The 14,563-nt window shown below is 40.1% G+C and overlaps 2 protein-coding genes across 2 annotated transcripts in view; one reads left to right on the top strand and one right to left on the bottom strand.

Moving 5' to 3' along the window:
- LOC103360760 (cyclin-dependent kinase-like 5) overlaps positions 1-648 on the top strand; it is a 30,559-nt gene extending 29,911 nt beyond the window's left edge. Inside the window, exon 17 of the mRNA XM_008286657.1 lies at positions 241-648. Coding sequence (XP_008284879.1) covers positions 241-648 — 408 coding nt within the window. The remainder of the gene's footprint in view (positions 1-240) is intronic.
- A 4,524-nt stretch (positions 649-5,172) lies between these two features.
- Positions 5,173-10,580, bottom strand: rs1a (retinoschisin 1a). The gene is made up of 7 exons (XM_008286656.1): positions 10,550-10,580; positions 10,386-10,469; positions 9,980-10,005; positions 9,486-9,609; positions 7,164-7,305; positions 5,923-6,118; positions 5,173-5,325 (listed from the first exon to the last, which is right to left on the bottom strand). Exons 2-7 carry the CDS (start codon positions 10,438-10,440, stop codon positions 5,173-5,175), a joined length of 696 nt encoding a protein of 231 aa, XP_008284878.1. The 5' UTR covers positions 10,441-10,469; positions 10,550-10,580.
- Between the last annotated feature and the right edge of the window lie 3,983 nt (positions 10,581-14,563).

Genomic DNA, 14,563 nt, shown 5'->3' with positions numbered 1-14,563 from the left:
TCTTTTCTTGTTAATTCTTGTCAAGAAAGCAGAATTAAACTGACCATGATTCAATGTTAAAAAGTAAATAAAGGATTAAACTTCAAAGCGGGGTGGATGCGTCATATATGAGCTGTACTTTGAGATTCACGTCATGAGTAGGAAGTCAGAGTATTTGCACACAGACTGAGATTTGTGGACAATAAAAGAGGTCTTATCTTTAAGAACATTAATCAACTGTGTCTCTTTCTCACCTACCAGAGCCAACCACTCAAGTCGCTCCGCCGGCTCCTTCACCTCTCCCCTTCTTCTTCAAATCAAGGACAGCCTCCTCCTCCTCCTCCTCCTGACCTGCGCTTCCAGCCCCCTCTACCCAACCCTCCTCCGCCCTCCTCCAAAGCCGGCTACCCCGAGGGTCGAGGCCACGCCGACACCAGGGGCCACTCTGGGGTGAGCAGCTCCACCCAGGCCAAGAGCCGCAAGCCCAGCTACCCCCTGCCCGGACAGATCGAGTCCAGCTGGCACGTATCTGCTTTACAGCGGGCAGAGGGAGCTCAGTTCACCCCCGAACAGCTGGGCATCAAACCGGGTCAGAACGGACCGACATTCACCCGAGCCTCCCGCACCAGGATGCCAAATCTCAACGACCTGAAGGAGACTGCTCTGTAAAACCAAACCACGCCACCTCCAACACAGGCTCCAACCCAGAAGCATCTGCCAGACAGACGCAGAAGTCATGTTACTGTAGTACACGTTTACACGAGAGCCTCTTTCACTGGATCAAGTCCTCATTCAGAAACGTAGTCATCTGTTGATGCTCGTGTCTCTGAAATCTACTAGAGTTGACAGGCCAAACACCAGTAACAGTGTTGTTTAGGGAAGCAAAGGGGCCCACTCCCTCTGGGGAAGCCAGTACTGAATCAGTTGAGTGTTATTCTCTCTCTACTCACAAGGTTACATCAGAATGAGCTGATCTTTCCCGTCAAGGAGACACTGCCCCGTGTGGCCTCTTTGCTGCCATCTTCTGCTCACAGGACTCTACTGCAACACAACAGACCGCTGCTGTCACACCAGTGGCTAATAAACTCAAATGTTTTTCAAGCTCTGATATTTGATAAGAACAAAAGAAAAAAAGAAAAAAAGAAAGATTTATATCAACATTATTTATTAAATATTTATTTGTTTTAAAATACAAGGATATAAGCTATAAATGACACAGTATGTAGGCTATATGGGAATATTATAAGGTAATATAGAATTAAATGTGTAATTGCAAGAGCTTTAGTTTCGACACAAAGAAATGCATAGATATTTATGTGTTGATAATACAATATGTCACATGGAATATTTAATAATGGTGAATGTCCTTTTTTGGTTCAATTTGATATGTTATTAACAGATTTTCACGTTATATCATGTTATTTTTGCCCTTTTTTTCAGTTTGTTTCATTAAAATGTAAAAAAAAAAAAAAAATTAAAAAACATGTACTGATGAATACATTAAATCTATGACGTTACATCTAGTACAAATCGGATCACTATCCTCATGACATCAGTATTGAAGTTTTTGTGACAAGTCGGGCTATTTGTCATCAGGGTTTGGTAGCAGAACAGCCAGAGTGAGACTGTTAGGCTCTGTGCTTTACATACCGTAATTGTCAGCTCACTTTATGTCCCACACCTGGTGTCACCTTTTGAAAATAAGCCCCACTTTCAGTCTCTTTTATCAGAACAACAGCTTTCCAGCTCCATGCTGCCATGTTGGTTTTGTCTACAGCCTTAACAGCAAGTAACGGGCATCCTTGCCCTCATCACCACGCAGCCCTGGTCAGAGATCAGCGTCTTAAACAGACGTTTAACTAAAACGAGATAGAGCATTTAAAGTGTTTTACGATAGCAGAAGAGCTCTCTGCAAAAAGGCATACCTCACCTACAACCTTTAAGATCTTAAAGGATAAGTCTGGTTATTTTTTTCATTTTTTTATTGTCAGTAATTCCTAAGGTACCATCTGTGGAGCCAAAACCTGGTGTATCTCGTTGCTCTGTGCTATAGACCTCAATTCTTGTCTAAAATAAACATTAATAAGGAAATTTGAGTCAGTATAGGAAATTTTTGTCAATGTGGCTTTTTTTCTTTTTTTTTTAAATTTACATCTTCAGTAATACCTGTAGTCTGTAGTCTTGCTTGTGTGAGAAGTACTCAGAGCTTTTAAATACAAATGCAACAATCTGGCAGTTTTCCATTGCAAGCAAAGGTCCTGCAACAGATATATACAAGCATTGTTAGCTAATTGTGCTTGAAGTATCAACAGTTTGGTAATTCTGATGCAATAATGTTGCATTTTATTTTTACAGCTGATCAAGGTGGAGTTGGTTCCTTCACATTGGTCAAGCTGATAAATCTGAAGTGTCAGGAAATCATCAACAGTGTAGAAAATAAGGAGAAATTAAGTTCAGCTGAATAAATGTCCATTTGTTTTGGGGCTTTTCTGTGATGTGGTTATTTTTTTGGGTTATTTGTGGTCTGTCATCTGTGACAAGGGGCCCAAACTGCTTTTTTTTAAGGAGTCACATCTCAAAAAAAGCATAAAGCAACATAAATGGATATACATGCATACATGCACACATACAGTGCAAGTACCTTAAACTGTATGTAGAGTACTTAAGTAATTGTACTTAGTAACATCTGCCATTTGTTGGTTTTGGGCTTTTCACGAGACTTCACTAACAATATGAATTACATGAAATATCACCAGACTTATCCTATAATATGTGTTTACATTTCCTGTGTGCATTTTAAAAGCTTGTCGCATCAAGGTTTTTGTAAATGCCTTTTGTAAATCTGAAATTAATTTTCCTATTTGCATTCTTTTTAACATCAACAGCCATGATCAGGGATGATTTTACTTAACTTGATTGTTCATAAAAGCATTTACTTGTTGTCTTCTGACCTGTGGATGATTTAAAAAAAAAAAAAAAATGGAAAAAAAAAAAAGATTTGTGTAGAACAAAACATTATTTGTGGCCTAGACAAAGTATACAGCATAGTTATTCTTCCGTCACCTTTATCCTTCATTCCTTCCTCCTTTGTGGTTTGAAAGCATAAAGCAAAAAAATAAACGCTTTTCCATCACAGAAAGAGGGAACAAAGGAAAGGTTAACAAAAAAAGAAAAAGTAAAACATCTGTGGATGAAAGGGAGAATCTGGTTTACAGAATGATGTGTTTTTCCTTATCTGTTGAAATGATTTAAACACAGGAGGGGGAAAAAAACAGAACCAATTGATTACCTGGCTGATTGAGAGCAATAACATTTGGGAAAACACTCAGAGTGATGCAGATTGTACTAGTCAAATCAGCGGCTGGTTAAATTGGAGCCAAACATAGCACAGGAAAGGATTTTCAGCAGGAGACTGTGATTAAAGCAAGACAAGTGTCCACATATAGTATCAACAATTCATTGCAATATATTTTCTATCTTCAATTTGTCCCTGAAGGTGACCCACAACTGGTAAAACTGCCCCATGTTGTGTACTATAGAAAACTGATTGATTGTTAATGATTGTAATTGACTGTTGACGTGGGTTTGTTTGTATCATTATGGGACAGAGTGATGACAAAGCTTGCCTTGCCAGTGACCCGAAGCCTTACATTAGCTCACTGACTCAACACATCAGACGGAAAATGGAGGCTTCAACCCCCCCAGCGAGTCACGAACACCGAGAACTGAGACGAGAAGAAGACTCTTTTGTTCACGAATATGAATGTCTTTCCTAAAACATCGGTTCTTTTTTTTTTTTCATTAAGCTGTTTCCCACTTCTGACAGGGTGTAAATAGAAATAATAGAGTGTATCTATATGACCGTTCTACTTTAAAAACGATAGGGTCTCATAATAAATGACAACTGTACATTTTTGAATGACTCGTGTGTTTGTTTTGTGGCACAGACAGAAAACAGATATGACACATGTATTCGTTTAATCGAGGAAATAGAAGATACGATAAAGAACACGTTTTGAGAGCAAGTAAAACTCTTCAATGTGCTCCCTAAGCACCATGGGAAATTGAATTAGAGAGAGACAAAAAAGCAGGAAATAACAACAATACCAAACCACATCCAAATATCACAGACATCTGCCATCCCTCCATCTTTATATAGCACTTTAAGAAAGTGTTAAACAAAACAACGGCGAACACACAAAGTGAGATCAGGCATTTTTAAAGAAAGTCTAGAATTATTCTTTTTTTTTTAATTAGGGGTAACAGTTAAATTATTTTATGTTTTAAAAAAACAACAACAACAAAAAAACAAGGACAGCTTAATACATCATCGGTTAGGAACTATTTTCCGCTGCAGGTTAATACGTGTTTGCAGGACATTAAACCATTGGATATTTGCAGCAGAATTGTGTATTTTGTTTCCTGTCTCAGAATAAACTGCAGTGCCCCTGTCCTGAAGTCATTGTTAAAAACTGATGTTTTTTTAGACAAATACAAAGAATAAGAATAAGCACAAAGCTATTTCAGACTTTGGGCACACAAACAAAACTTGTTTAAGGATGAATTTATCGCTGGATTTTGTCTTTTTGTGGGGATTTGCTGGCAGTATAAAAGGTGTAGAATATCACCAGACTTATTCTTTAAGCTAATTAAGGAAGCTGAACTTACTGAGAAGAGTAAATTCCCTTTTACAGATAAATATCAGAAGAAGAAGACAGAATTTTATAGAGCCATCGCAGAGCAACACAAATGTTTTGGAAGAGCTTGCCTCAGACCTGCAGATACAACCCCCATAGCAACGCTGCCTCTCCCTCTCAGTGCCTAATTATTGCTTTGAATTTATGCCATTTCGTTTCAAATGGAGCAATCTATTGAGAACTCACCAAATTAAAGCCCCCAGTGTGAGTCTGGTTTAACACAGACAATGCAGAGTGGAGCGAATGAAAGCTCACTGTACATATCAAACAAACCTATTTTAATGCAAGCGTGTAAGTCTGTTTTAACTGTTTTGTTTGTATTTTAAAAAGGTTTCATGCTGAATATTTTAGGGTCAGCTTGGCAGGTCGGGGGGCCAAATCTGTGGATATATAATCACGCACCACATTCACTGTTAGGATGAGGCTTTCACTGTGGGTTCTGGTTGTAGTTTTTTTTGGGGGGGGACAAGGCCTCGGGGACGGCGGGAGGACAGAATCAAACGCATTTGTTCATGCAGAGCAGCAGCTCCAGGCGCAGAGCGATGCGTGTGTGCCAGCCCAGAGGGAGGATGCGGATGTAGCGCGCAACGATGGGCGGCCGCAGGAGGTTCTGTACGGATGAGGAGCGGTCAGAGTTTCCGTAAAACACCTGAGGGAAGACAGAAAGCCGAGGTCAGGGTGTTGAGTCAACACGGACGTGAGCACTGAAGTCAATGAAAATAATGCTAATCAACTATTGTTCAGTGAAAGCCATGAAACAGCATGTTTAAATGTCATTACATTGGAAATTGGAGCTTTTTCATGAATTCACATCAATTCACTGCCAGGCCAATCATACATAAAGTTGTTTTGGAGTTATTTCAAGTTCTTACAGTTCCAAAGCATATCACATTTACAACGATATAAACCATACTGCTTTTCCAGTGTTTTCATTTTTTACATCATTCTTTTGTTACTGCATAAGAACAGCAGAAGGGGGGAGTTCACTCTCTGTAATTATCTTCACATCATTCAATAAAAAAGAATAAAAAGACAAGTAGACGACGAGAGCTGGATGTATCTAGTCACAGGTGGGTTCAGCTAAGATATGTGTTGTACATACTCCATTTAGTCCAGATCTGATAAAAAACATTCTGCATTTTAAAGGGAAAATGTCACAGTTTAAAGTTTTCAAACAGCACAACTGAAACGTGTGTTGTCAATTTAAGTGGAGCCAAAACTTGTGTGAGATGTTGCCTCAACCAACCCTGTTGTTTCCAGTCTGGTCCTTGTAATAGATCCAGTTGAGTTTTTCGTCCGAGCGATACTGAACGCTGTACTTAGTGAGCCACTCATCGGCATCACAGCGGCCTTGAGTGAGGATCCCCGACACCACCATCACCTCCCTGAGGTCAATCTGCAGCCACTGAGTGTTGTCTTGGAACTTGGACAGCCAGGCACAGCTGAAGGACGAACACAGACATTTAATAGAAGCAGTGATGGTTTGCAACTAAATAGATCTTCATCTTGCAGTCCTCTTTCACAGCGGATGTTTATACCTGTTACAGCAGGAAACAGTTGCTACATTTTGATAAAGAGCCACAGTGAGTCACAACAGTGCGACACAATGCAGAACTCTGAAACTGACGAAGCGAGATGGACTCCAGCCATCAAAACTGTATTATTTCCACCTGTGCTTTCCTTGCTGTGACACATAAAAACACCCTGTTGAACATTTGCTCACTTCCTTAACACGACATCCAAGTCTCTGTAATGATGCAAAATTAATTAATTAATTATCAATTAATTTTCATAAAATACCATCCATCCATTTTCTATGCACCGCTTTAACCTCTGTAGGGTTGCAGGAAAATACCAGATACAATAATTGCTGAGATAATCTGATAGAACTGTTTATACTAAATTGAGCTATTTGTCAGTTTTTACTCACTTAACACTGAACTTAACTCAACCAGCTCACCAAACAAGACGTGACATTGATAAATCTATGTATTTTCTTAAATGGAGACATTTAAAATGATCCTTTTTTTAACTTTTCCCTTTAATATAAGTAGAAAATAAAAACTGGAGTTACCACCTAGATTAATATTTCAATGTTTTAGTGAAACTGAACGGACAAATCCTGCATAGCTTGGCACAACAGCTCCTCAGTGCCTCCTGTTTCATTAAGCATACTGTACTGCCTGTCTTATTTATAATTTAATGTTTTAAGCAAGCGCATATTGGCGTGTCAACCTTTCCACATGCACCATATGTAATGATCACTCTTATACTGTTTGTCACAGATGGTGGGAGCTAAAACATTTTTTTAAAATGAGATAGAACAGTTAACCATACATGGTTAAAAAAAGGAACATTTTTGAGTTAAAATGAAAACAAATAGGTCTTGATAACCTCAGGAATTAAAAATACATATTTGTAAATAAGTCTGTCTACATCATCTGCAGATAGGTCATTGTCTTAGACTCTTTGTTGGTCTGGACCTACCCAAAGCCCTGGCTGTTGAGCCGGGCCTTGCTCGGGAGCCACGAAGCGAACCAGCCGGTGTACTGGTCCTGGTTGGAGCAGGTGATCTGGTCAGGATTCACAGATCCGGCCTCAAAGCCAAGAGGCTTGTGGTATAGACACTCTGCAAAGGGATCAGAGCCGACATAAAAGGAGAGGTCTCAGTTTAAATCTCTATTTCTGTTAATATGACTGTTTATCACTTAAAGACCTCCACGGATTTTAAGGTCACGCTGACAGACGTAAACACGGCCGTGCAGCAAACCGCTGAAACATGAATATCAAATGATCATCGCTAAGCCTCTCTGGATTCTTAATTCTCCATCTCTCCGTCCTCTTCGTCTCTCTCCTCACCCCTGCTGACTCCCATCCTCACACCCTCCCGCTCCCGAGGCCCCTGCCGTTAGCAGTCCCAGTGTGACCCATATCCCCATCCTAAAAGCCTGCAGTTTAATTCTCCACAGTGAGAGATCAGTGATGTCCATTAGGGCGGCAGGCGGACAGATGGCCATGTTCTACTCTCCACAGCTTTAGCTTCGTGTTGCTCTCGTGTTTTTTTTTTTTCCACTTGCATTAAAAACAAATGAGAGCAACTCATCTGGTGACTCGGTAAACATGTTCTTTAAATACATGAATGAGAAACGAGGCTGTCCCTGAGTGAGAAACACATCAGTTGTGGACATATGGAAGAGAAACTGGTGTAGCCTGCTGCGCTTTTGTTTACTACTGGCTTAAGCCTATCTGGCACAGGGTCGCATACTGTCTAATCCCAGTATTACAACGCTTACAGCAGAAGCTTCTGTGTGAGTCAGGAGATAAGTGTTTACATAACAGTAATACGAATGCCTCTGTAGTACTCCTTCATGTACTTCCTGACTAAAACAAAGCACGTTCAGATGGCAGAATTAACGGTACAAACCATGAGGTGAGACACAGTGAACTGAGGCGACAGGAGCTCTGAAGCAGTGCAGAGGAAAGTCTTTCTCGCTCACCATCTATCATCACCGGGTTCATGTGGGGGTAATTACTGGTTTCTGTGATTGTGTGATCGGCTCAGTCTATTACAAGCCCCGTAATCTCTGCATCATGTTCTGAGATAATGATTATCTGCAGAACTTCTCTCTCCCGTCCCATCACCGGTTGCCATGTGATTTGTGGCTCGGTTGGCGTAAACGGAGTCACTTGTACGTCCATTCTGTCCTCTTCCCATCTTCAGGTTTGACATGATATCTGACCTGAAGATGTCCGGCGCACTGAGCCATCAGACACGTTTTTTGGCTTGTTTCTTTGCAGGAGGTTTAAAAAACAAAGATTTCACAGAATGCTAAAGGTGATCTAAAACAATTAACGTCTCCATATGCTGACCAGATTCTAATGGCCATAGTCGTGAGATTGTTTTGTATCCAAGGGCAAGAATTAACGCTGCAAAACTGTATTTTTAAAAGATTTTTGAACTTGAACACTAAAAAAAATCTGCCACGTGTCTCGACTGTCTAGATTGCACAGATAAAAATCCAGACCACATTTCCTGTTATTGAATCAATAAATGGAGAGGATTGTGCAGCCTTGATGGAGGTTCTTTGTTTTTATCCATGGCTCCATCTGCATCACCTTCTCTGAGGATGTCCAGTGGAGCATGGCCTCCCTGTGGCGTCAAATCTGGAGGCTAATGCACTCATCCATGTGCATGTACATATAGAGATTCCCTTAACACAGACACAAATGCACACGCCTTCAAATGCTCCATCCATCTGCAGTGTAGAGCTTAAATGATTTGTCTGTCACTTATTCAGTCGATCAATGGAAGTTTAGCTTTACAATATTTTGAAGGTTAAATATTAGTTTTTCAAGCAAATTGCCACAAAATTGGTGGTTTCAGCCTCTTAAATGTGATGATTTGCAGTCCTATATGATTCTACAGTGTTTTCTCTGGATTTCTCCACTAACTGAGAAGATATTTTGCAGATTAATCGCTGGAGAAAAAAAATACTCGTTAGCCGCATAGCTGCAGAAGGTGAAACAGGCGGACATCTAACATTTTTATTCTTGTCTTGTCCTCTCTCTCAGTCAGCTCACTTCTTTGCATGTACAATATCTGAATATTTCACTTCTCATTAAAAGAACTACTGCTTTTTGAGGTCAAACACTGGCTTCATCAGAAATTACATCTCAAGACATGGCATTTAGAACGTGTAGTGTTATGTGACATGTAATTTCTTACAGCAAAATTAATTCTTAATTAACAAAACACCAGGTAAGGATTTTTTTTTTCAGAAAGACAATTGTATTTGTTGAGGCTCTCACCTGGCATGCAATCCACTCCTCGCACCATAGAAGAGCCAGATGCGATGGCGGAAAACTCAGTTGGGGATTCTCCTTCGCAGTCGCATTTGCAAGACTTGCTGGTCCACGCTTCAGATGTACCGGCCTCACATAAACACACACAAACAACATTTAATACGTGCAATCCAAAACAGCATCATCAGATGTACCACAAATACCATTCATTTTAAAATACAGCAAAAAATTAAAGATTAAAAAAAGAATATTTCCTTGGATGACTATGAAGCAGAAAAGAGGCTAAAATTTCTACAATACCATGACAGCAGATATCCAGTGTGTTTTTAGTGAAGATCATTTAACTTTGACTAATGTTAACTGGAGAGATGTTATTCAATTCTTGGCTGAAATGTGTCTAATGTGTGTAAAAAAAATAAAAAAGATTCTGCTGATTTTAACACTCTTAATAGTTAAAATGTTCTCTGTCATTTCATTCTGTTGCTGAGGTTCCTTCATACCTCTTGAGCATGAATGCTGATGCACACTGTCCAGACAGAGGGAAAATAGAGTCGGCCGACGAAGCACACAGGAAAAAAGAAAGACTGTTAAGACACAATTCTGGCAATAAAATCTGTACATCAATCTGTCTGTTTAAACACAATAAGAAAAGGTAAATAAACACAACATAGACACACTGAATCAATCCCAATGTCACCAAAGGAAGCATGATCTAAGTGAAACCTATAAAAATGTTACAGTCTCTGCTGAGAACCAGTTTGACATTTGAGATTGTCAGAGTGTCTCTCCAACACATCTTGAAATAACTTTCACTAAATTGAAGCTTGTAAAATATCCACAAACACATACTGCGGATTGAAAACTCAACTACGGATTAAGATCAGAGCGTAAAGACTGAAATTGTACCGTTAGCTCCCAGAAGAAGCAGAGCCAGCAGGAAACGTTGCATGTTGAGAGCCATCTTCCAACCTGCTCCAAACCAGACGAGACCAACCGCAGACTGAGCAGCTAAGCCAACAGTGATAGAGAGGCTGGATTACAATAATCCACAGGACGCTAATGGCCTTACCTAATGCCATCCTTATCTGACGAAGCCCCTCCTACAGCCGTTCGCCGACCACCATCAGCGCCATCAGGATCAGCACACGTCCGGGAAAAGGAGAGCAGGGGTCAAAGTCAAAAATCCTGCAGCACAAAACAAAACGCCGGCACGGTCAAGTGACAGATCTGGGTTGTGTGTCTGTGTTTGTGTGTGCGAGAGAGTGAGAGTAAAGGGAGGTTAGTGGTGGTTTATGTCGTGTCATAAGCCTGCTTTCGGATGAATCTGCAGCTTCATGTATTTGCTGCATTTTTCATTTACATTATTGTTTAAATTTGAATATCCAAACACACCAAGGAAAAAGGCAGAATAAGAGATAAGAATCACACAATGGTAAAAATAAATACATAAATCTAAAGGAGTTTTTTTTAAGCAAGCTGAGAAATGGCTGATATTACCTTATCACAAATATGACAAAATATGTCAGCTGGTACGTATCACACATTTTTGCCATAATACTGACTTTCTCATTCATTGTTAAACAGTAAACATCCCACGCAGGACATTCCTTGGTCACAAATATTTCGAAAGCAAATTTAAACAACAGAAAAAGTAATATCCCCAGATATATTGTTGTCAGATTTTTTTTTTTTTTTTTGTAATATGAGGTTTAGTAATCCAAGATTAATACGCCAAAGAATTTAATTATTGGAGTGTCACAATGAGATTAAATGAACTTTAGAAAAGAATCTGCTTGCACTTCAACATCCCCTCAGAGTCAATCACAAAGCAGATTTATTTTTTTTTTAAGAAAAGATGCAAAATGAAAAAAAAATATGGATCCAATATCTTACAAAATGACATGATTTTGCTCCTCTGTGAGTTTCTATCTCTGCTGATTAGTAAAGAAGGGAAAAGCCTAAATGTGGAAACTTTTCACTTAAGAACGACCACTCCCTCATATTATCATTGTTAATACAGATATTAAAGTAAAGAAAATTACGATTTCAAACACAACTTACCTTTTTCCACTAGACAAAAAGTTAAATGTTGCTAAAATAGGGCGACTACATTCTGACTACTAAAAACAAAGACACTCGATCCAGCAATGAGATACTCAAATGATACTCGAAGTTTACTCAGAGATGCCTTATAATTTCAATACATTTAAAGTATGCCTCCTTCAGGACATTTTCATCACTTTATAAAAAAAAAAAACCAGGACGGCCAAGACAGGATGTGAAAACAGGACATGTCCTGAGAAAACAGGACGCTTGGTCACCCTAGCTAAAATAAGTTATAGTAAGCGTGGGATAAAGATGATCTAGATTTTACATTTTATCTGTTTTTCCTGAAGCTCAGCAGATTTGCAAGCATGTAGGAGGTAAAGTTAACATGAAAAATACTTCTGCTTCTATCAGAATTAAAAGATGTGTGTTTATTCTTTGGTGAAACTGTTTTATGAGTTTGTAAATATTGTAGATGATTGAAAAATGTGGATTAAAGTGACTAAATGCCATCATCTGCAATGTTCACATCAAACTGCAGCAGTTCTCTGCTTTGACTCCTTCCTGCAGATATTCAGGCTAAAGACGCCTGAACTCACACGGAGGATTTTAAAGCCAGGTGGGTGAATGTAATTAAGCCTAATTAAGCAAAGCTGTTTTCAATTTGTGTTCATTAAAACATCCTCCTCAGTCCCCGCTCACTCTTTTATATCCTGCTCTCATTGCCAGTGGCCAAGCTGCTGCTCTAAGTGCCATCAGTTGGGTTTTTTTTTTTAACTTCAGTGACTGTTTTCAACAAAAGTGATCCAGCAAAATGAAGGCTCCTGTCACAACTACGCGCAAGATTCCTCCACAAACAAAGAGAAGGAGTCAAGGTCACTCCACTCTCATCTACAGAGCTCATAAAGAGGTCAGAACCTCCACGAAAGCAGCTTCAGTCGGTAGATTAAGAGAATCCTGTTAGTCTGGCCTGTGAAGGTCTCGGTGTAAGAAGTCTTTTAAGTGATACTCTTTCTTGATTTTTCCATCTTCTCTGCAGGTGAGCCAGGCTGGAATAAGGAATCTGGACTTCCTGGCCGGTCGGCTCAGTTTTCCCAAACCGGTCCTGCTCAGACTGGTGAGCTCAGAGGCTTCTCGGCTGTCCAAAACCAACAGACTGAAAATCATCACTGCGCAGGAGATCGACGCTGCCGTCACACTTGTGCAGCAGAAGATCCGTACGAGAGCTGCTGCATGAAGAGATGGACTTTAACCAAACTGAGCCTTACTGCTTTTAATTATTAAAGAGTTTTTATTAAAATTTTTAATTTGTTGACGGAATTCTACAGTGTTACTGACAAACTGCACACAAGTTGAGATGATGAGGTGTTGTCATGGGTTTAGGTTAGAAACTTTTGGAAGAAAGTCAGGTTGCATTTCTTAGATGTCTTTAAGTGGTGAGGTCACTTTTTTTTTAGTTTATTTTTTTACCACCACCTATTTTTTACTTCAGGAGGACAACATTTGATCTGGCTGCTTTTTCTGGGTCTTTTAGAACAAAACTGAGCTAGAAGATGAGCTTTCACTTTGAGGTCAACTACATTAACATCTGATCTGCTCACATTTGGAATTCCCTTAAAAAAATAAAACTACAGTTTAGTTGTGTTTTAAAGCAAGACAAATGTTTCAGCTGGAAAAAATCTGTCCCCACTTGCTCTAAAGTAGTTCTTTTAACTAAACTCTTAATGTCAACTTTGAGCTTGACTTTTTCTGTTCTGTCATCATTGGGCTACTTTTGCTTTGCCCACACAAGTGGGTGCAGAATTTGAAAAGCACACGGGTGCTTCAAAAACTTCTCTGCCTCACCCAGAAACAAGGGGTGTGTCTCCCACTTTGGAGCAGAACTGCAAACATAATGCCTTATCACTGATTACAAAAACTCAAATGTTTGGGTTTGTTTTTTTTTACAAGGAGAAGAAAGCTTTGACCAGCAACATCTGACATCTACAAGATGGTGCCAGTTCAAATGTGCATGAGGCTACAGTTCCAAGTGTCATGGCTGCTTTTACCACCTGTGCTGGTTTTTGTTGTTGTTGTTGTTGTTTTTGTGGACAGTGATATAAGACTTTATAGGAAACAGTTAAGCCCTAAAATGGCAGTGGCACCTTTTGTCTCCTTGTGAGGCTGAGAACTTTGAGGATCTGTGGAAGACTACACACATTAAAGAAAAAAACTGCAGCAGCCACCAAAATGGCCAACCAGAGAACAAAATTTTGATTAAACCTCTCCTAATTAGCCTGAGGATTGTGCCAAAGTAAATGTCACTGAAATAATTACTTCATATTCATCCTCTGAGGGCCGCGAATTTCCTCTCCAACCAGGAAGAAGGCAGCACTGTCTCCACATTTGGCGCAGAGAAGCTACACATGGCGCAATCTGATGGACACTATTACAAAACTGACAAGGGGGAAAAAAGGGATGTTTTTGGGAGTGAATTGAATCATGGTGGAACCTACCTGGGGGAATGTTTTCAGAGGGGCGCAAGAGAAGGAGGTGACAGCAGCTCCCCTCCCACAGACTCTTGTGTTTGCGCTTTGGATCCACCTGATGCTGCCTCCGCCTCCTCTGTGCGCCTCCTGCAGCAGCGGCAGCTTCTCCAGGAGCGCTTCACTACGTTTCCTCATTCAAACCTCTCGTATATGTCACCGAAGGAGGGGAAATCTTTGTCTTCGTGTCTCAGATGAACTCTTCTTCCCATTCATGATTTCCGGATCCCGCGGATGCAGGCTGCTGGTTGGGAACCAGTGGAGCTGATTTACTGGGACTGGACGCGCAAAACCGAGCACGTCGCTGGATTATGATGCAGTGGGAAAAGGTGATGCACAAATAAGCAACATTTATCTTTTTAATTAGATTGTCTGTGCCTTTCCCCCTCCCCACCTGATCTGTTCAAGCCTGACCATAGCAGCCATTTATTTACACGTTAAATGTAGTTTTCTGCCATCGTTTTTGCCCAATATGTTGCCAAGTAAATTCAAGCCTGTGAGTGAATGATAGAG

The sequence above is a fragment of the Stegastes partitus genome, unplaced genomic scaffold, assembly GCF_000690725.1.
Source record: "Stegastes partitus isolate 25-593 unplaced genomic scaffold, Stegastes_partitus-1.0.2 Scaffold462, whole genome shotgun sequence".
Classification (NCBI taxonomy): Eukaryota; Metazoa; Chordata; class Actinopteri; family Pomacentridae; genus Stegastes; species Stegastes partitus.
This window is presented reverse-complemented; position numbering and strand designations above follow the sequence as displayed.

Coding starts and splice junctions, on each gene's coding strand:
- rs1a (XM_008286656.1), bottom strand. CDS start 10,440: ATGGCTCTCAACATGCAACGTTTCCTGCTGGCTCTGCTTCTTCTGGGA. Junction 9,610..9,979: donor TCAGCATTCATGCTCAAGAG/GTATGAAGGAAC, acceptor TGTTTATGTGAG/GCCGGTACATCTGAAGCGTG. Junction 6,119..7,163: donor CTCAACAGCCAGGGCTTTGG/GTAGGTCCAGAC, acceptor TTCGTCCTTCAG/CTGTGCCTGGCTGTCCAAGT.